General features: G+C 39.8%; 1 protein-coding gene across 1 annotated transcript; it reads left to right on the forward strand.

Annotated features, from left to right (window-relative positions):
- The first annotated feature begins 1,877 nt into the window (after nucleotides 1-1,877).
- On the forward strand, nucleotides 1,878-16,531 carry RNMT (RNA (guanine-7-) methyltransferase). The gene is made up of 10 exons (XM_009070879.1): nucleotides 1,878-2,155; nucleotides 4,394-4,526; nucleotides 6,014-6,136; nucleotides 7,047-7,162; nucleotides 8,765-8,946; nucleotides 9,541-9,705; nucleotides 10,844-10,961; nucleotides 12,421-12,522; nucleotides 13,847-13,880; nucleotides 15,757-16,531. Exons 1-10 carry the CDS (start codon nucleotides 1,925-1,927, stop codon nucleotides 15,792-15,794), a joined length of 1,242 nt encoding a protein of 413 aa, XP_009069127.1. The 5' UTR covers nucleotides 1,878-1,924; the 3' UTR covers nucleotides 15,795-16,531.
- Nucleotides 16,532-21,972: the final 5,441 nt, after the last annotated feature.

Genomic DNA, 21,972 nt, shown 5'->3' on the forward strand with positions numbered 1-21,972 from the left:
CTGCGCCGTAGTGGGAAAGGAATTTTCCGTGCGCTGTAGTTTGTGAGGAAAGCGGCTCTAGTGGCTCTGTGCAGTGGTTCGTTGAATGTATGTGCTCTGGCCTGTTGTTAGAGACGAGCCTGGATACGGTGGACTGCGAGGGAGCCCCAGAGGGACTCTTTGTTAGGAGCTGCAGTGATAGGACAAGGATGAAGGATTTAAATTGAAGCAGGGGAAATTTAGGCTAGATATCAGGCAAAAGGTTTTTACTGTAAGCGTAGGGTGACACTGGCATAGGTTGCCCAGGGAGGTTGTGGCTGCCCCAACCCTGGTTCAGAGCCAGGTTGGATGAAGCCTCGAGCAACCTGTTCTAGTGGGGAATCTAGTATGTTCTGCTCGCGGCAGGGGGTTGGGACTAGACAGTCTGAAAGGTCGATTCCAACCCTTAAAATTCTACGATTCTGTGACCGTGTATCGTCTTTGTTCAGCTGATTCTGCTCCACTTGCCCTCTGATCTATCCTATCCAGTTGCCAAATTGCCCCCTCTATGCCTTATCAAAAAGTTGGTGCTCTGTGTCCTGATAGTGAAGACAGGGATGTGCTGGAGACCAAATGAGCTTTGTAGCAGGGGTATGCAGCCCTTCAGGCTGTGGAGGGATTTGTGGAGACACAGAAATGCAGTTTCAGCTGAATGTATTCCAGGTATTAGTGTTGCTTGAAGCATAGCAGATATTCTTGGCAAACCTGAAAATGCAAAACTGAAAATTTGGTCTCAAAAAAGCCCCACCTTGGTTTTTTTGAAATTGTATTTGAGGACATCCACTTAAAACATAGCAGGTTAAATAATTAATTTACAAATTAGAGAGACCCTGTGATCTTATGTTTCATAGGATCATAGAATTTAGGGATTGGAATGGACTTTAGAGATTATCTATTCCCAACCCCCTGCCATGGCAGGGACACCTCACTAGATCAGGTTGCTCAAGGCCTCATCCAGCTTGGCCCTGAACACTGCCAGGGTCGGGACAGCCACCACATCCCTGGGCAACCTGTTCCAATGTCTCACCACTTTTAGAGTAAAAAACGTTTTTCTCACATCCAACCTAGACTTTCCTTCCTTCAGTTTGAACCCAATACCCCTTGTCCTAACATTGCAGTTCCTAACAGAGAGTCCCTCTCTGTTTCCCTTGTAGGCCCTTCAGATATTGAGAAGTTGCTATGAAGTCTTCATGCAGTCTTCTCTTCTCCAGGCTGAACAGCCCCAACTTCCTCAGCCTGTCTTCATAGAGGAGATGCTCCAGTCCTCTTATCAACTTCGTGGCCTCCTCTGGACTTGCTCCAACAGTTCCATGTCCTTCTTATCTTGAGGGCACCGGAACTGCACACAGTATTCCAGGTGGGGGTCTCACGAGAGCAGAGTAGAGGAGAAGAGTCACCTCTTCTGACCTGCTAGCCACACTCCATTTGATGCAGCCCAGGATTCCATTGGCTTTCTGGGCTGCTAGCGCACACTGCCGGCTCATTGTGAGTTTCTAAGCATAAAATGTTTTGTAGGTTACCTTTTACAGGGAGATTTCAGTCTCAAAACAGGAGATAACCCTACAGGAGGGAGATTGCAGTCTCAACAGCACATTGCAGTTGAATCAATAAAGATACCTAAGAAAGACTCAGACATGAAGAGTAAAGACTTATCTTAATTCAATTTTGTTATAGTGAGAGTGCTTTGAAATGCTGCCTATTTTATTGTGCTATCTTTATGGAATAACTAGTCAAATTTGAAGTCTCTATGTTTTCTAGGGTGAAAACATTACTCTTTTTATAATGGCAAGTATTATGATTGAAAGTCATGATTGTGCAATTCAACACTGAAATTCATTGGTGGTTTGTTTCTTTCCCATCTAGATTTCCATTCTGATCAGCAGACGAGGAGACTAACCTGTGAGAAATGGCTGATGCAACCAAGGCAGAAGAACAGGAAGTAGAGAAGAGTTTGGATGAAGACGTGGAGAAAACACCTCGTACTTTAGAGTCAGATTCAGGTCTTGGGTGTGAAGGCAATAGCTCTGCTTCAGGTGCAGTGCACTCCACTGAAAATGAAAAAGTTGATAGTGGTGATCAGGATGGCAGAGCAAAGAGGAAGAATTTAGATTCAGAAGATGAACCTCCTCAGAAAGTAGTGAGTATGATTTATTTAGATCTGTGTTCAGGTCCTTGTTTCAAAGCTTTAGCTCCAGTAAAGATTGAAAATATTTATGCTAAACATATGTGAACCAGCATGAAACACCAAATATCCAAGTGTGTGGGAAGCTTCCTAGTGAAATAACAGGTGCACAAGTCATGTTGGGCTTCACACAAGAGAAAGACGGTTAGTAATTAGAACGCTAATCTCAGCACAGGCTTAGTCTAAGGCTGTTGTTCCATCATCCGTGTGGTAGCAGTCTGGTAGTGTTGGGCTTACTGGCATTAGTCCAAGTCCTCTATCTTGAACTCAGATCTCTTATATGTTGTTAGTGCAGTTATCTGAAGGGCCTACAAGGGAGCCGGAGAGGGGCTCTTTTTAGGAGCTGCAATGATAGGACAAGGGGTAATGGGTTCAAACTGAAGGAAGGAAAGTCTAGGTTGGATGTGAGAAAAAAGTATTTTACTCTAAGAGTGGTGAGACACTGGAACAGGTTGCCCAGGGACATGGTGGCTGCAACGACCCTGGCAGTGTTCAGGGCCAGGCTGGATGGAACTTTGAGCAATCTGATCTAGTGAGGTGTCCCTACCCATGGCAGGGAGGGTTGGGTTGGGACGATCTGTAAGGTCCATTCCAATCCCTGAATTCTATGATCTGTGCATGGGATGATCTTCCAGAAGAAAATTTTGTCATTTCATTTCCTCAGTAAGGTATTGTGTAGTTGACAAAACTCTACAAGCTGCATCCTCTGTGGTATAATTTCAGTATGATTTGTTAGCAAAGGGAAGTACTGAAAGACTTAGAGATGCTTTTTTATTGTGGGTTTTTTTGAGGCTACCAAAGTAGCAGAAAATACATGTCCTTTTAGGTAGGAGGGTGGAAAGTTCAATGATTTTATAATGCTGTCATTCCTTCATTATGTGTGAACTTGTAGAAACTGGTGCTTTAATATCCAGTCTAAGTTTGAGCTTTGGAAATGTTTAGGTATAGTTTGAATATGACTTAATGTTTTGTTTCTCTGTCCAGCATTTCCCCATAATGCTAATATATGGCTAAGCATTCTGGCAAAATAAAGGGTGCCCTTTGTGTTGGTAGAAAAGTTATCTTTTTAATAAGGGATGAAAAACAAATTTGGGTTTGCTTAGCTTAAGGGTGTAGAGAGGTGACTGAACATAGCTGCCAGCATCTCGATATTATTGCTGATGGCTGCTTGCAGCTGAGATGTGTTAATGGATTGCATGAGTATGTTCCCCACACTTGTCAAAGTCAGTCATTCCAGCTGATGTCACCTTCAGTGGCCATTCAGGGAGCCATCTGTGCTTATCCTAAAAGAGAATAGAAATGGTCAAAATATTTGTTAGTGTCAGTCAGTGGAGTGTGGTAGTAAACAGCTGATGGGATCATAGAGATTCCAGACAAGTATGCCTGTGTTCATTCTGAAGGTTACCAAAGGTATACAAAACCCTGAAAAATTCACATGCTAGATTAAAGTCAGTCAAGCCTTCTTTTCCCTTGAGGAGCTGCTATTTGAATGGTAAGATGCTGGGATGTTGACTTGTCTAGCCAACTGCTGGAAATGCTTTCAGTGGCTATGTGAACTCATACTGGCTGGGGCTTTGTAGCATGTTTTTGGGTTTTAACTGAGAATCCATTCTGGTTTGTACTGTTATTTCAAAGGCCTCTACAGTATTTGTGTTAGTTCTCCATGTTCTGTTACTTTGTACTTAATTTATAATTTATTTTCATTTCATATATATAATTGAAGATTATTTTCGAGGTGAAGGAATGTAGGAGGATAATATTTGAGAAATGATGTGACTGAATTTCTCAAACAAGCTTTTAGAAGAGGCTTAAAATTCCTCAAGAAGGAACATCCTCTACTTCAGTCCAGACTTCAAGGGGAATGAAACTGATTCTTTGCTAGTGGTGAGAATGTTAGAGAACTGAAAGTGAAGTATTTCTGTGAGGGAAAGACACTGGGCATCATCCATCAGAAATTACTTGAACCAACTGAAAAGGGGATTAAATTTTTAAGGGAGTGTTGCTGTGATAATTGAAGTACTGACATCAGTACCAGGACGGATACAGGAAATCTCTTTATAATGATGGTGCTCTTCATAGTATTGCTTGTTTGCTTTCTTAAATCCTTGAAGCAAACACAAGTGTCTTTTGATTAAACGAAAAGTGATAAGCAGAATTCACTGCTTGAGTCTGTTCCTTCCATCATTTCTGCAGCGTGAGACAGGCCACGGGCAAGCTGTAGCTGCACATTATAATGAACTTCAAGAAGTTGGATTGGAAAAACGTAGCCAGTCCCGCATATTCTACCTCCGGAACTTTAACAATTGGACAAAGAGTGTCCTCATTGGTAAGCTTGCTTAACTGATCACTTAGACTTGAGTAAAATGATACTAATTTTTATATCAAATAAAATTTTTTTCTGTCTTCTGATGTTACCACACTTTGTGTCATAATACGTAATACGTTTTTCAACTGCAATAAGATATCTATATATGTATTTCATTTGAATAATAATCTGAGTTAGCATTTTGTATTGGAAGCCAAATGTAGGCTAAAGTTTTGAAGAGCAGCTGACTTAAAAAGTAGAAGTTCACACTGGAAACGGTCCTCTACATGACACTTTTAAAGAGAGAAATACATCTTTAAATCATAAAGAATCTAGCTGTTCTTCTAAGATTGCGCTGTTCTTGTTGTTTAAATCTATCTCAAATAATTCCTTAGCCATTTTCCCAAAGCATTCTGTGCTCAGGTCTTGGTTAAGCAATTCTGCAGGAATCTTAACACATAAATATTTATAATGTTACCCGTAGTCAGCTGTTTAAAAGATGAAAAACTAGAAGATGTATCTGTTTAAAAATCAGCAGGTTTTTATAAAAGGGAAAGTCTGCTGTCCCGCAGATTAATTCCAAAGTGAGGAAACAAAACCATCCGATATCTGCCAACAAAGAAAAGAATTATGGGCATGGCACCACAGGTTCATGAAGAGGGATCTGTGCCAGGAGATGTTGGCACCATTTGTCTTAGCATGCTGCTTTTTGTTGTGTTGTATCAGAGCAGTTAGAAGCAATATTTAGATTTATATAAAGCTGTTCCTGAAGCCTGTGTTGAAGCCTTTCTGTCATAAGGAATTTCAGCAGTGTGGCTTTATAGCAGTTGTATCAAAACATATTTCATGTCTCTTACTGTGAAGAGAAGTTGCTAGCATGCTGATATGTTTTACATAATATGCCAACATCAGTCAGAGCAGAGAGAATCTAGGCAGAGTGGAGATAGAAGAGAAAATGAAACTGGTAGATGTAGGGTAAAAAGACAGCAAACAAGTACCTAATGTTGTTCCAGGGTCTGGGAGAGTGAGTGGAAAACATTATGCATTTTTGTAGTGTGACCAGGAGATGTTGTGGCTGATGCATTTAATTGGCTTTTACTCTTCTACAAAAGGCTTTCCCATACTTTCAAATAACATCTGCCTTAATTATAATGGTAATGAGAGGGAACCCTGTTTTCCTGCTCACATGCAGGGAGGTTTTTTTAGCCATGTGCAGTTTTGCCTTCACCAAGGAAACAGTTCAGATCTTCAGTCACATTGCATGGAGAACACATTATGCACAGAAAATATTCATTATCTTCTCTATAATTTTAGAAGTTTGTGGTTCTTCTCATTGTTCTAGAAAAAAAAAGAGATATTTAAGTCTGTAATGTTAAGAAAACTTACAGGCAAAGTAAGGTCTGAGGTGTTTTAAAATTCTCAAACCCTTTTGGCCCTTTAGGCTTCTATGTTCAATACAAATGAAATACAGAAATGTGTATTTATGTTCCCTGTTTTTATTTTTCTAGGTGAATTTATAGACCGGGTACGACGGAAAAAGAGTGACATAACTGTTTTGGATCTAGGATGTGGCAAAGGTGGAGACTTACTGAAATGGAAAAAGGGCAGAATTAAAAAACTTGTCTGTACTGGTAAGAAGACATGATAACTTTTAGGGAAAGTGCATCGGTGTTCTATGGGAAAACCAAGTGCAGTATTTTAATATTTCCTTTTTTTTTCAGTAAGCCCGAGAATGCAATGAAAACCTTATCAGAATTCATATTTTGTCTTTTAAGCTGAAGGCATTGACTTGATCGACAGCAGAAATATAAAACTCGTTGGTTTTCTGTGTATTTAGCTTTCAGTTCAACTCATAAATGAAAACTAGTATCACTAAAGAAACGCACAATTGCCACAGATTGTCTTAGGCATTTTGTGGCACTGGGAAAAAGTCTGACATTTTGTATTTTGTGTCTTTTCTCCCATATCTAATCTCTTGTAGGATTTTTAACTGTTCTGAAAACATGCACAGAAGAGTTGCATTTAAAAAACAAATAAACCCTGCAATGTTGTGACAAAAAGCGATCTTGGGTATTACAGTCAACTGAAAGTTTTCAAACTCAGAAACAGGGAAGAGCTGAAAGCTGATTAAAAAAAGGTCTTGTTTGAATAGTTTGCTTAGATGTTGTGAGGAAGATGTGATCTTCCCTTTTCCTCAGAAGTATTCCAGGGGTAATCAGAGAAAATTCTACATGACTTCCAATTTAATTAGAATCTAAAATTCCTTAAAATTCTTTCAGTTTCAGAAAGGAGCAGTCTTAGAATTTACAAAAAAATTCCCATGATATAGCATATCAGGTCTATATCAGCAGTAATTGCCTTTCAGTATCTTTTGTATTTGTAAGCAGAATGAGAATCTCTGGAACTTGAACTATTTGAACTGAACTAAAAATCAGGTTTTCATCTCTGCCGTATTGTACATTCTGTCTTCCAATAATCATTCCAGTTTTCCTGTCTGGGGAGCAGTTCATATTTTTAAAACAAATCTCTTTCCATATGCAGATATTGCTGACATTTCTGTGCAACAGTGCAAGCAGCGATATGAAGACATGAAAGCACGATGTCGGTATAATGAACATATTTTTGATGCAGAATTTATACAAGCAGATAGTACCAAGGTACACTTCTATGCTTTGTAAGATTTTGGAGATTTGGCATTCTTTTGTTGAGCAAATATAGGAAGTTGATGGTAATGCTATAATATTTTGGGCGTGTATATTTTTAAGGTCAGATTATTGTACTTACCAGGAGAATCAGCCGTATGGGTTACTGAGAAGTTGGTTAAGATGTAGGTAGATGTGTTTCACTGCTATTTTACAGTGTAGTATTCTTGAAGCCTGAATGTCTCTTTCAGATAATAAATCTGGTTCTTTCAGTGTCTTTTACTTGACAAGGGGAATGGAATGACTTCTTACCTCTGGGTCTCTGTGAGCCAGCATAGGATGTTGGAATCTATCTTGGTGAATGTGTTTTTAATGCTGGAATAAATAAGGAACTTTTTCTGATTTGACTTGGATGTTTTGCTTATGGCACTTTTTTTTCCTAAATGCATTTTAGTTACTATAATACATATCTTCAAAACTTGTGTGATAGAGAGGGTTCTTAGACTTTCTAGAGGCCATGGTGAATGCATTGCTGAGCCTTAGGAGATTCTTGTAACCAGAACTGCTTTTGCTTCCTAGAAATGCAGACTGTGTGTGCCCTGCTGATTGCAGGCTGAGGGATAGCCTACCTGGTACCAGCATATCTGTGGAAATGCTGAAGCTGTCAGCCTTGCAGGAAGGGTTGTTTACTTGAGTTGTTGCTTGCCTTTCCTTCTTCTGAGAAATAGTCTGTTGTAGGTTCATGTCATCTCTCCCTTGGCTCAAAGTTACAGTCAGGGGAGAGAGAAGAGAGCCTTAGGCAGGGGAGAAAGGGATATTTTCATGTTGCTATTACAGCTCAGTCTTGGATGCTTATGTGTTTTCTGTTGCATGCTTTGTTCTGTTGCCCTAGCACACCAAAGTTCATTTCCCTGACTTTGTTATCTCTATCATGAATGTTGTGCATCCTGCAAAATCTCATTCTCGTAGCTTGTCTAATTCTGCCCACCTCTCTGTCTCAATGCCCTGTGTCTTTCTCAAAATGTGTAGGGGGATTAAACGGACAGTTTAGTTACTTGGGTGGGGTGAGGAGGAGTATGTTGGTACACATGTACATATTTGTGTGAGAATACAGACAAATGCAACTCAGTGGGCAGTGCAAATCAATATATTTAAAACAACTCCTTCTCTCAAGGATGTGTTTAATGGGTTAGTTCTGATTACAGAGACTTAGTAAACTGAAAATTCATGTTATTACAGTCATTTTTACCAGTTAAATGGTGGCCAGTTATAAACCCTCAGTAGTGAAATATCTTTGGAAATGACTAGGTAACTAACTTGGGTTTTGGCCTTTCAGATGTAGCAGTGTTACTTGACAGCATGAAAAGAATTTGAGGTCATGATAACTTTGAGATGTGTGTGTGTTTTGTTGTGGTTCGCAAATGTTGTGTACGGTTTTCGTGTTGCAGAGAGCTTTTACTTACTCTTACCTTTTTCATTTAGTCCTTATTGAACTTGTGAAGGAATGGGGGCTGAAAGGAAAAACTTAGAAGAATTATGGGAGTAGTGTATTTGTTGGAAGATTTAAATGAATCATGCTTGTTTCTGTAGCTTTTGTTTCTTTTTAATCTATTTCAGGACCTCTTGTCTTCTAAATACAACGATCCAGATATGCGCTTTGACATTTGCAGCTGTCAATTTGTTTACCACTACTCATTTGAGACATATGAGCAGGCTGACATGATGCTTAAAAACGCTTGTGGGAACCTCTCTCCTGGAGGTTATTTCATTGGCACAACTCCAAATAGCTTTGAACTTGTGTAAGTACTTTTATATTCTATTTGTCTTTGAAAAGTCTGTGAAGCATTGTTAGGTGATAATTGTCCTTGCAGTGCTCCAATATGTTTGAGCAAACAAAAGCAAGTTTTTTGCAACAATGTTGGATTCTAGTCAAAACTATCTCACTCATGAACTTGCCTCAAACAGGTAAATCAATACAAATCCTTGTCTCTTGCACCCATGACTCTTTTGGTATAGAGTGTAAGTCTTCATACACTTCAGCCCTCTGAAGTGACTTTAGTAGTGACAAAGTGGCCACAGCCCGGGGTAAAACTGTCAGGGTTTTGTGGTTGTTTCAAGAAGCCTGTCTTGTCTGTGTAGACTGTCTGGGCTATGGGTTAATAATCTAGGTCTATTTAGTCCTTGATATATTGTATAGGAATGATGAACTCTTAAAACGTAGTGTGCTGCTTCATTTCATTGTTTCATTGCCTTATTAGATAAGGGAGGAGGGAAACTGGAGAGGTCATGGAAAGGTCTAGTACTGGGAGAAACACTTTCAGGCCTCTTATGCATAGTTTTTTCTGCCTGTAAAATACTGGTCAATTATTATTTATTTATATTTCATTTTATAGAAAGAGACTTGAAGCTTCAGAAACAAATTCATTTGGGAATGAGGTGTACAATGTAAAATTTGAAAAGAAGGGAGACTATCCTTTATTTGGCTGCAAGTATGATTTTCACCTGGAAGAAGTGGTTGATGTCCCTGAGTTCTTGGTTTACTTTCCGCTACTGGAAGAGTAAGTTAAGTTTTGAATTCATTATAAAAAAAAAAAAAAAAAAGGAAAAAAAAAAGGGTGTGGAACATAATAAACGATTGTTTAGTTTATGTGCCACTGCATAATACTTTTAGAAAATTATGTTTGGGCTTTCTTATGATATTTTTAAGTTCTTAGTTTATTTTGTTGTAGCTTCAATGCAGAGTTTTTTTGCATTTCCATCCACAACTGTAATTTGACCACTGAACTGTGTTGAAGGTGCTCTAGTCAGAAGCTGTGAAGACTTAAACTAGCTCTCGCATGAGAGTATCTAATATGTTGGATCCGTCAGCAAAGCTTTAGTGCTGTCAGTGTTTTCTTCTTTAATCTTAACTTTTTGGGGTTTCTTTCCTCCATTTTTAGGCCTTCTTGTATATTCATTTCATCATGGTGGCCCTTTCTTGTCTTCTCTGACTTTCTTTGGATGTTCGTAGGATTTTTCATATGATTTATTTTTCCTTCCTCTAAATGATCTTCATCTTTGAGCACAAATTTTGCTGTTACCTCTCTGTAAATTTGGATTTGCTTTTCCCAGCCTGTGTCCTGAGTGACAGACAAATGTTTCCATGTTGCACTTTTTCCTGCCATTCAAGCTCAGTATGGTTAAACATTATTAAGCTTTTCCTTCAAGTCTGTATATTTTCATAAGCGTCATTTGTAGCTCTGTATGAAAAATACCAGCATCTGTCACTGACAGCTGTAACTTCCACATGAATGTCCACAGTGTCTACATGTAATTGAGATGTAAGGCACTAAATCTAGTAGAAGGAAGTTTCCTAAATGTATATCTGATGTGACAGATACTGTGGGGAAGAGGGTGTATTCTGTCTAGAAGATCAGATGGAACTTCTGTCTTTTGGGAGAATTAATATTTTGCTTTTAAAATGTTTGTAAACTACTTCTGTGTAGATTTTTATTGTCCTAATTAACAAAAAGGTACAGTTCGTGGTGATACTGCAGCTTTTCTCATCTAAATGTCTTTACTAAAAAGAAAATTCTAAAAAGAAAAGTGTACTCCTGGTGTATGCCATAAGATGTCACTGTGGCTTAAAATGGTTCCTTTGAAAATAAAGCTACAATAATTTTGGAGCTTCTCTAATTAAGCTTATTGTTTTGACAGAATGGCGAAGAAGCATGGTATGAAATTAGTCTACAAAATGACATTTCGGGAATTCTATGAAGAAAAAATCAAGAATGATGAGCATAAAATGCTGTTAAGGAGAATGCAGGCCTTGGAGGTAAATATGGAGTTCACTTGTTTCATTTTAATAACATTTTGCATCTTGTTAATTTGTACCATAATTGAAATTCCCATTGTGAACATTACGCAATTGATTAAGTGTGACTATGGTGGGTTGACCTTGACTGGCTGCCAGATATACACTGACCTGATCTGTTGTTCCCTTTTCCCAACAGGATGGGGGGAGAAAATAGGAGAAAATTTTGTGGGTCGAGATAAATTCAGGGAGATAGCCTAGCAATTAATGTCATGGACAAAACAGAGTACATTTGGAGAAGATTAATTTAATTTGTTAAAAAAAAGGAGTAGGATGGTGAGAAGAGAAACACAAGCAAACCTAAAAACACCTTTCTCTCACCCACTTCTTGTTCTCAGGTTCAGCTTCACTCCTGACCTTTCTACCTCCTTTCCCTGCCTTTCAGTGCAGGGGAATGGGGACTGTGGTCAGTCCATAACAGTGTCTCTGCCTCTCCTTCCTCTTCACACTCCTCCCCTGGCCCAACATGGATTCCTCCAGCAGGATACAGTCTTTTACAAACAGGTCTGGCATGCGTTCTCTCCGTGGAGTACAGTTGTTCCTCCTGCCAGAAAACCTGCTCCTGGTTGGGCTTCTTGCCATAGACCACAGCTTCTACCAGGAACCTGCTCCTGTCAGACTTTCCATAGGTTCCAGCTTCCATCAGGGCTTGTCATGGGGTCCTCCATGGTCTGCAGTGTGGATCTCTGCTCCACTGTGGTCCTCCATGAGCTGCTGAGGGACAGCCTGCCTCACCATGGTCTTTTCCAGGAGCTGCAGGGTAGTCTTTTCACTGGTGTTTGGAGCACCATCTCTCCTTCCTTTTTCTCTGGCCTTGGTGTCTGCAGGGTAGTTTCATGTTTTTCCTCACACTTCTCTCACAGCTGTTGTGCAGGTTTTTTGCACTTTCTTAAATACATTTTCCCAGAGTGCTCCAGTTGTGGCTGAGGGGCTCAGTTGTGCCCTGTGGTGGCTCTGTTGGACCTGGTGAGACCAACTGTGACTGGCCTGGGACAGCCACGGCCTTTCCCCACAGAAGGTGCCTCTGCAGCCCCTGCTGCCATCACCTGGGCACCAGCACCCAACAGAGTGATTCAGTTTGTAGATGAAATTTAAATTTTGAGGTTTGTTTAGTTGCTGTTCTAAAAGAGGGTATATCTAGGTAATGCTCATAATGAGCTGTTCATGAAGGAGAGTTTTTATAGTTATTCTGTTTCCCTTGTTTTGGAGACAAGAGGATAAAACTTGATTTATAAATCCTGAGTATCAGATTTTCTGGTAAGGAGGGAATATCAGACCTGTTCCTGAGGGTGCTGTAAAGGAGAGACCTAAATTGAGATCTTAAGAATTACTGACCTCTTTTCTGGACTATGTTGTGACAAATCCTTGACTGATGTGATGAGTGTATCTTACTACTCAATGTTTTTTCTATGTTCTCCAGCCATATTCTACACTTGGTGATTCCAGGCTTGTTTCTGATAACCCAGATGATTATGAGCATGCAAAAGAGTTCATCAAAGATGGCAAGGCAAAGTTACCTTTGGTAAGTTACTTCATACTTCACTAGAGCAAGTAATATCTAAAGCTGACATCCTGATCTTTGAGATATGTTGTGACTTCCTCATTTCGACTGCAATGAAATTGGTATGAATGTCTATTTGCATGTGAAAAAGTGTAGAGCTGCAGAGCTGAGGAGTTCATCTAATCTATATACTCAAGGAGTCAAATTCACTTAATTTGAAAAATCTTCTTACATTTCTGGATCTCCACACTACTGATTAAAACTTTAGTTTTAATCCTCTGATGTGAGAGTTGAAAACACTGTATATATTTGAAATCATCCTTTTCATCATCATAGATACAGCATGGGGCTGGTCAGCTTGAAGTTTTTCCACTTGGGATTTTTCTTTTTCTTAAAATCGTTGATTCATCTACTGTTCATGTTCTGAATTCTTGAAGACATAGTCCTTTTACTGTATATATCAAAATTCTACATCAAGAGGGAAATGAAATCTGCTCTTTGTATTTGAAATCTAAAAATTTTAAAAAGAAAACTGCTTCTTTTAAGAAATAGGCTTAAGAACATGAGAATGGGCAAGTCAGGCCAAAGACCTGTTTTGCCATGGTACTGTTTTAAAAGCTGTGCCATTTGGTCAGTGGGTAGCATATGGGCTGAATCATGCCCCCAGTGAGGACTCACTGAAAGGGGATGGAGTGGGCAGAGCAAAAAAGCAGCTCATTGTTATTACCTTATGTCTCTGAATTGGCATGGGGTAAATGCCAGCAGCTTTTTACTTATGGACTTGCCCTGCTTTCATCTGATTGGGTAAGCTGGCAGTAAGTTTCCTAAGGTGCAAGGCAGGTTGTTTTTTCAGAATGTGTGAGCTGTGTTGAGAGTTGGTCTCTTGCAAACAGAGTTTCTGTGGGCTGTGAGGGTGTGTTAGGTGGAGGCAGGCAGTATTCCTGGGGAGGGTGGCAGCACCTTGATATAAGGCCTTTTGTTGGCACAAGTGTTGGGTGTCTCGGGCTGGACAGCAGCTGGAGCCAGGTCAGGTCACACTGATGTTTGGTAATGGAACCAGCATGCTCTACATTGCAGAGACATCCAGACCAACAGGCTGTTGGCCTATTCTCCTATACCTCTGTAATTTAGGTGTGTTCCATTATCTGGTGTGTTTCAATTCCCTACTGTCATAGTTATTTGATTTACAGCTATCTGTGATTTCTAATGCTCATCTTGTCCCTAAATAGCCAATGTGGGTGATTAGAAGTTGCTCAGTAAAAGATTGATTATCCTGAGTTTAATCAGTGTTTTATTGTTTCCTCATTGCTTTTTGTTGAATCTCTGGGTTTTTGTCCCCTTCTAGGGAACCTTGAGTAAATCTGAATGGGAAGCAACAAGTAAGTATTGTTTTGAAAACTCAGTATTGGTTGGATTGCTGCTATGGAAAGTGTGTAAAATAGCCTGTTGATTTATGGAAGAAAATCCCAATTTTAAGTATACCAACATTTTATTATTTGTGTTATTCAGATGCCTATGTATAGATTATGTAGTGTGCACATCTCAAGTCATTGGGAGGGAAATGCATTAAATAGATTGATGTTTTGCTTTTATTTAACACAAATTTTGCTTTTATTAATTATAACATGCAAACTTCTGGGCTAAAATAGTTTGAGAAAGTCTTACTTAGGATGTATGGGAAAAGGACGCCAGTGTTTCAGGATTATTTTGCTAGTGTTAGAGGATTCTCTTCGGTACACTTGGATATTATACTGTTATCAGTCAACTAGAAAACAAATTCCAGTTGGAATATACAGTCATAAAACCCCCTCAAACTGAACCTGTTTGGGGAAAATAGGGAGTGAAGCTCTGCTCTTTGCCTCTAGTGATGTGTGTTTCAGGGAGAAGCAATTAAAGCATGGATGGTGAAGAGGTACTTGAATGTTTTATAAAGAGAGGTGAAAATTTCAGTGCCTCAGGCACTGCAGAGGGTACATTATTGTTAAATATGTTTTGAAATTTTGTGAGTGTGTGTCATGGAAAACTTTTGATGTCAGATTTTTCTAATGTTGAGTTTAATAAAACTCAGATATAAGGGACTGAGGATTATAAGGATAAAAGTTGATTCCTGGAGAGGTTGTTACTTAATTTTGTGTAAGTGGAGACAACCAGGATTTGTATTTTTGCAGACCTTTATTCTGGTTGGTTTAGTAGTTTAAAAGCAAACAAAAAATGCTGTTGAATTCATGACTAAAAAAAATCTTCAGTCTGGTTTCTTAAATTATTGTCTGATTTTACAAGGTATGAATCATAAGGTAGACATTCTAGCAATATAGAAGTATTATGTAGACTATGTAATTGAGAGGGGCTTTTTATACCTTTAAAAGTTCAGTGATTACTGTGTTTCTTAAGTATTCTCTATTTTCAGAAAGATTTGGAGTACAGAGCGTCTGATAGGATACGAGCACAATTTGCTCCTTACATGGAACTTTGCCATGTTACTGAGGAGTGTCTGATAGGCTTGTCTTGAAAGATTTGCAATGTAGCTCTGGCACCTCATCCATTAAGATGAAGGTTGAGTTGAAGTGGAAATCCATAAATGTTTAACTAAACTCTTGGTCTCAAGTAACTGGTTAAATATATCTGTCTGGTATGGGGCATAAGAACCTCCGACATAGCTGGTGTTGATTATATGCCAAGTAAGAGTTTTCCAAGGTGCTGGTGTGGACTGCATGAGTATCCATCATTGGAATCATGCTGTTCTGGACTTGAGGAAATGCCATCATTTCTTCTTTGTCCATCAGGATTTTAAAGAGCAAAAATAATAATTTGTATGATGAGTTTATTCACTTTTCAATTAACAATGAAGTTGATAATTTCATCCCTAATTGTCCATTGCTGCATGTAGGAGTCTTATTGTATATGAAGTTTATGCACCAGTGAGTGTTAATTGTGTGTAGAATGGCACAGTAATTTATGAATTCCATTTGCGTTTCAGTAATATCGTTAATTGAAGTTAATTTTGCATTAACTGTGTCAGCAGCACTTTAAATATTTTGCTTTTGTGCATTCTGAGCTCTGTTGTGCAAACACGTCTAAAACATCCATGCTGGACTTGAATGGTAGAATTCCTCATTGGGAACCATAGTGTTTTTTATAATTGCAGTAATCAGCTAACAGGTTCTTTGGGCAGAATATCAACCTGGTTGCATTTTGAAAACTTAACCGAGTTGCAGAGGAAGCTGAAACTTTAAATAAGCCCATTTTCTTTTTCAGGTATTTACTTGGTGTTTGCATTTGAGAAGCAACTGTGAAACTTCACATACTGGATGCAGCAAGAAGAGGTCATATCCATGTGCAAGCTGGCATGGTCAGAAATCCATTGTGGCAACTATTTTTTTATTTTTTATTTTTTAATTATCAGAAGTGTGCAGGACACTACCAAAAACTAGAGCAAGCTCGTGATTCAGAGTTACATTGCCTGTCTGTGACAGATGGACTTGTGTGTGTATATATAAGAAAGATTCTGAACCAGTCTTTTTAAGCATTTGTAAGCAATCTGCATGCTCTCAAAACTCATGTTTGAACTTGACACAACTTTGTTAGACACAAGTGAATAGAATTATGTTTGTGATTACAAGCCTGACCCTGCACTTCCCTGAAGCTGATAGAAAAATTACTGTTGATCTTGATGGTGCAGAATGATGGCCTGAATATTGTACTGCAGAGCTCAGATCTATTCAGACGCATAGGGTATGTCTACATTGCATGCAGAGCAAATAATACCTGAGTCAGTTTGGATACCTCTGTGCTGTGCTCAAGCCTGCAGTGTAAATCTACCTTAGTGGTAGTCATGGTGTAGTTTACATGGTAAAATCCCATGATGTTTTTGTTTATCCTGCTTGCTGATGTGTAGTGTCACTTCAGGGTGCTTTCATGATTAAATAAGTTTGTTCTGTACAAAACTGCTCTGAAAGTACTCAATTTCTGATGTTTTAATTCTCTATGTTGTTTTTCCAAGTATGACTATGTGGTAATCAGTAACAGCTGCTGAACTTAGATTACTGAACATTTTCTATTGTATTAAAACTCTCCTGACTTTTTGGTAGTTTCAATGTTTCTTGAAACTTACTAGACAGATCTTAGGATGTATTTCTTTCCCGTTTCATAAAATTCCAAATGGACTTGGCAGTAGGCTGAGCTGTTGGTGGTGATGGGAACCTCATTGCAGTCCTTAAGACGTCAGAAACATGGTCATGCCATGGATCATGAACCTAAAGGGGAGCCTGTGTAACATTTGATGATACTAGCAGTTCACTCTGGAAGGGAGGACTGTGTATGTGTGTACACATCCTGGCACATGTGTGTAACAATCCCTAAATTAGAGCTGACTGTTTTGTGGGGAATGTAATCTAATGATACCCATAGACAGAACTGCCTAACTGTCATCTTAACTGCTTGTTAGTTTCTTAGAGCTGGCTTAGGCATTTCTGGTGTGGTGTTTGCTCTGCTTTCCATGTGCTTGTAGCCACCCACTACTGAGAAGGCCTGAATACTTCATGTTTTTTCTCTGCATTCTTGAGATTATGTAGAGATGAAATGATGAAACTTTGATGGTACATGAGTATTTTGAATAGTTATAATAAACCTAGAAAAGAACATTTCTGTTAGAGCTAAGCATTCAAATTATTTGAGTTTGTAGTTGTATTGCCTTCCCTGTGTAATTAGGTCATATTCTTTCCTCCATGACTCCTTTCTTTTTTTTAATTGTATAGAAGAATACCTATAACCTTCACCAAAGCAGTAGAATCAGTTCTGCTGCTGAAATTAAGAAAATACGACTTTCTTGTCTCCTAGAATTAGTATTCATGAAACTAGCTGAAAAATGCTGATACATTAGAATTGCTGAAATGTTTCATTGAAATTTGTGTGCGTCAAAGCTAGTTTTGTTAGATTTATTGTATCAAATTTCATTTGGAAGTGCATTGTTATGCTATTTTTTGAAGAAATAATAAAAAGAGGGGCTATATGGTGGAGTGTCTTTCCTCTTTTAAGCAAATCTCAACATATCACGTAGTCACATAATGGTTGAGGTTGGAAGAGTTGACCTCTGGAGGTCATCTGGTCCCACTCCTCTGCTCGAGCTGGTTCACCCAGAGCTGGTTGCCCAGGACCATATCCAAATGGCTTTTGAATAGCTTCAAGGATGGAGACTACACAACCTCACTGGACAACCTGTGCCAGGGCTTGATCACCCTCAACAGTATAAATGTTTCCTGATGTTCAGAGGGAACATCCTTGTGTGTTTCAGTTTATGCCTGTTGCCTCTGGTCCTGCCACTAGGCACCACTGAAAAGAGCCTGGCCCCATCTTTACACCCTCCCTTCCAGTATTTATACACATTGATAAGATTACTGCCCTGAACTTTTTCTTCTCCAGGCTCCATATCTCCCAGCCTTTCCTTGTACGAGAGATGCTCCAGGATTTTGAATGTAATTGCACCCATTATCAACCCCTGTCTACACTGTTAGTGGCCTCCAGCTAGACTTTGTTCCACTGATCACCACTCTCTGGGACTGGCTGCTCAGTCAGTTGGCAATTCCCCCTCACTATTCATCTGAGATGGTGTTAAAAAACCTTCCTGAAGCTGAGGTAGACTATCCACTGCTCTCCCATTATTTCTCAAGCCAGTCACTTATTTTCTCATAGAAGGTTATCCTGTTGGTTAAGCATGACTTCTCCTTGATGAATCCATGCTGACTACTCCTGGCGATTTTCTTGTCCTTCATGTGCCTGGAAATAATTTCCAGTACCTGTTGTTCAGTCACCTTGTTGAGGTGAGAATGACCATACTGTCGTTCCCTGGATCCTTTTCCTTGCCCTTGTTGAAGACAGGAGTGGCATTTGCTTTTCTCCAATCTTTAGGCTCTCTTCCATGAGTATTCAAAGGTTATTGAGAGTGGCCTAATAATGATACCTGTCAACTCGCTCTGCACTTATGGATGCATCCCATCAGGGTACGTTGACTTAGACACATTCAGTTTGCTTGAGTATTCTCTGATCTGATCTTCAATCAAGGACACATCTTCCCTTCATTGCAGCACATCAGTCATGCGAGTCATCCCACTGAGTCTGTGATCCCGACAAGGTTATAGCCCTACAACATGTCCTGATAAATACACGCTTTCCCAGTAGAACTGGATGACTTTAGAGAAGCAATTAAAGGTGAGCAGAGCATCTAGGTTCTAAGGATTGCAATTAAGGATGGGGGAGTGCTGAGGTCATCAAAGCTGGATGATTTTTGCAATAAAAGGAGTTTGGGCAATCTCTTGAATTAAGAAAGTATGGAGGAGTGACACATGAAGAATGCTGCACCAATTACATGGTTCCATTCTCGAATTCACTTTGCACAATAAAGGAAATCAGAAATGGCAACTTAACTTTGTGGTTCAGTTTGTACTCTCTCACCTAGCTGTTAAGACATACAAGTTGGGAATAGGAGCTGAAAAACATGTAGCCTCTTCTAGTTTCTTCTGTGACAGCAAACAATTGAGAACTATGGTGGAACCTAGTGGCTCAGCATGCAGTTGCTGTAGAGAGCCAGCACAGCTGAAAAACTGTTTTGCACTTACATTGCATAGATTCCTTGCCTCGGGAAATGCCTCCGTTTGCCATGAAAGTGGATGTATTAAAATCCTGTTTTAAATAATTGGTTAATATGTTCAAAAGTGCAACACTATAATTTTTTGCTGATAGAGTCAAGTCACACACTGGCCCTTTCTATTTAAGATGGATTCAGTGCTCATGAAAGATATATTTGTCAAGGTGAGGATGGAAAACTTGTTCAAAGAAAGGTACTAGATTGCCAGTGGCAATTTCTCCTAACATTTTCTCCCATCTTTCTTCGCTTTTGAAAGAAACATGTAGTTTGTTTCCTTGTCCTTCAGCTGAGGTTAGGAGGCAATGAAGTTGCACAAGCACTCTTAGTATAGATAATTGTTCCTTGTTTAGGGTATTCTGCAACCTTACAGCAAAAACAATGAAATAAGATATTGTCTTTGTGCAGGAAATGTGTCATGCTTCAGTATAGCACTGTTATATCAGTGCCGTATTGTAAGAATTTGCTTTTGTGAATTACACACCAGCATGGTAGAAATTGCTGCAAAACATTTAAGCATGTGCTGTGTTTTGTGCTTGCATTTCAAGCAAATGGAGCTCTGAGCAACTTGGTCTAGTGAAAGGTGTCCCTACCTATGGCAGGGGAGTTGGAAATAGATGACCTTTAAGGTCCCTTCCAACCTAGGCCATTGTAAATCTAGCTTAAGTCAATCAAATACCTTCTATCAGGCAACACACTTCCTTAAGCGAGCTCCATACAGCCAGGCCTTGAACACTTCCAGGGATGTGAAACCTGTTCCAATGCCTCACCACCTTGACAATAAAGGCTTTTTTTTTTCCCTAATATGTAATCCAAATCTGTTCTTTTTCAGTTTGAAGCCATTCTCCCTTGTCTTGTAACCACATGCTCTTGTGAATAGATTCTCTCCATCTTTCTTGTAGGCTCCCTTTGGGTACTGGAAGACTAGTCTAAGGTCACCTCAAAGCCGTCTCTTTTCCAGGCTGAACAATCCCAATTCTCTTACCCTTTCTTCATAGGAGAGGTACTCCATCCCTCTAATCAACTTGGTGGCCTCCTCTGGACTCACTCCAACAGGTTGATTTCCTTCCTGTGCTGGGGATCCCAAAGCGGAAGGCAGTACTCCAGTTGGGGTCTCACCAGAGTGGGGTAGAGGGACAGACTCACCTCCCTTGACCCACTTTGATGCAGCCCAGGATACAGTTGGTTTTCTGGGCTTCAAGTGCACATTACCAGGTCATGTTCAGCCTGCCATCCACCAGCACCCCCAAGGCCTTTTCGGCAGGGCTGCTCTGGATCAGTTCATCCCCCAGCCTGTATTGATACCAAGGGTTGCCCAGACCCAGGTGCAATACCTTACAGTTGGTCTTGTTGATCCTCATACAATTCCAATGGGCCCAATACTTGAGCTTGTCCAGGTTCCTCTGGATGGCATCCCATCCTTCAGGTGTGCTGCAAATCTTATACATACTCCTGTTACAACGCTTGAATAGTTTAATTGACATAAGGAACATTTCAGTCCTTTGACTATGACTGTTTTCCTTTTGAGTCGTAGTCTATTTAATAAAGCACTATTTTTATGAAAAAAGTAATTATATGCTGTATTCTAATTGCTAAACTGTTTTTAAAGACTTTGAAAACCATTAATTTAGGGAACATTAAGCTGGGTAGCAACAAATTAAAAACATCTGCAGTGTAATCAAGGGGCTGATAATAAATCCACTTCTGCATTCCATTTATTGCCAAAGTAATAATGCTTCTGGGGGAAAAATGGCTCATTTAATATCAAGAAGGATTAACAGTAGTCTTGTAATCTCAGTCCCTGGCATTCCTTGTATGCCACAAATGAGAGCCTTTGCTGTATGAAGTGGGGGAATGGACATCTATATTGTTACTTATGAATGCAAAGAAGTGTCCTGATTGTTCAGAAGTGTGAAGCTTAAAAATCAGGTCATGTAAGTGCCAAAAGACATGGAGACAGGTGTTTGAGTGGTTTTTGAACAAGAAACCTCACTTGAAAGACCAGCCTGGTTAAACAGAGAAATTAGGCTGGAGCTTTGGAAAAAAAAAGGAGAATGTATCATCTCTGGAACAAGGGTCAGGCAAGTTGGGAAGTATATAAGGATGCTGAGGGAGAAGATTAGAAGGTCCAAAGCCCAGCTGTAACTTGACGTAATTGTTAAAATCAAGGACAAAAAAAAAGTTTTTATAAATACATTGGGAGCAAAAGGAGGGTCAAGGAGGGTGTCCATCAGTTGGTAAATGCAGAGGGTAGTGACGTGACAGGAGACGCGGATAAGGCAGAGGTACTCAACGCCTTCTTTGCCTCTGTCTTTAATGCCAAGACCAGTTGTCCTCAGGATACTCAGCTCCTAGAACTGGAAGTTGGTGATGGGTAGACGAGTGAAGCCCCTGTAATCCAGGAGATCGTTAATGACTTGGTATGCCAATTGGACACTCACAAGTCCATGGGCCCTGATGAGATCCACCCCAGGGTAATGAGGGAACTGTCAAAAGAACTTGCTAAACCACTTACAATTGTCTACTAGCAATCCTGGATAATTGGAGAAGTTCCAGCTGACTGGAAATTATCAAAAGTGACACCCATCTATAACAAGGGTTGGAAGGAGGATCTGGGGAACTACAGGCATGTAAGCCTAACTTCAGTTCTGGGCAAGGTCATGGAGGAGATCAGCCTGAGTGCCATCCTATGGCACATGCAGGGCAACCAGGGGGTCCAGTCCAACCAATGTAGCTTTATGAATGGAAGGTCCTGCTTGACCAACCTGATCTTCTTCTATGACACAGTGACCTGCTTAGTGGATGAAGGGAAGGCTGTTGTTGTGGTGTATCTG

This window comes from Acanthisitta chloris, unplaced genomic scaffold (genome assembly GCF_000695815.1).
Source record: "Acanthisitta chloris isolate BGI_N310 unplaced genomic scaffold, ASM69581v1 scaffold203, whole genome shotgun sequence".
NCBI classification, from domain to species: Eukaryota; Metazoa; Chordata; class Aves; order Passeriformes; family Acanthisittidae; genus Acanthisitta; species Acanthisitta chloris.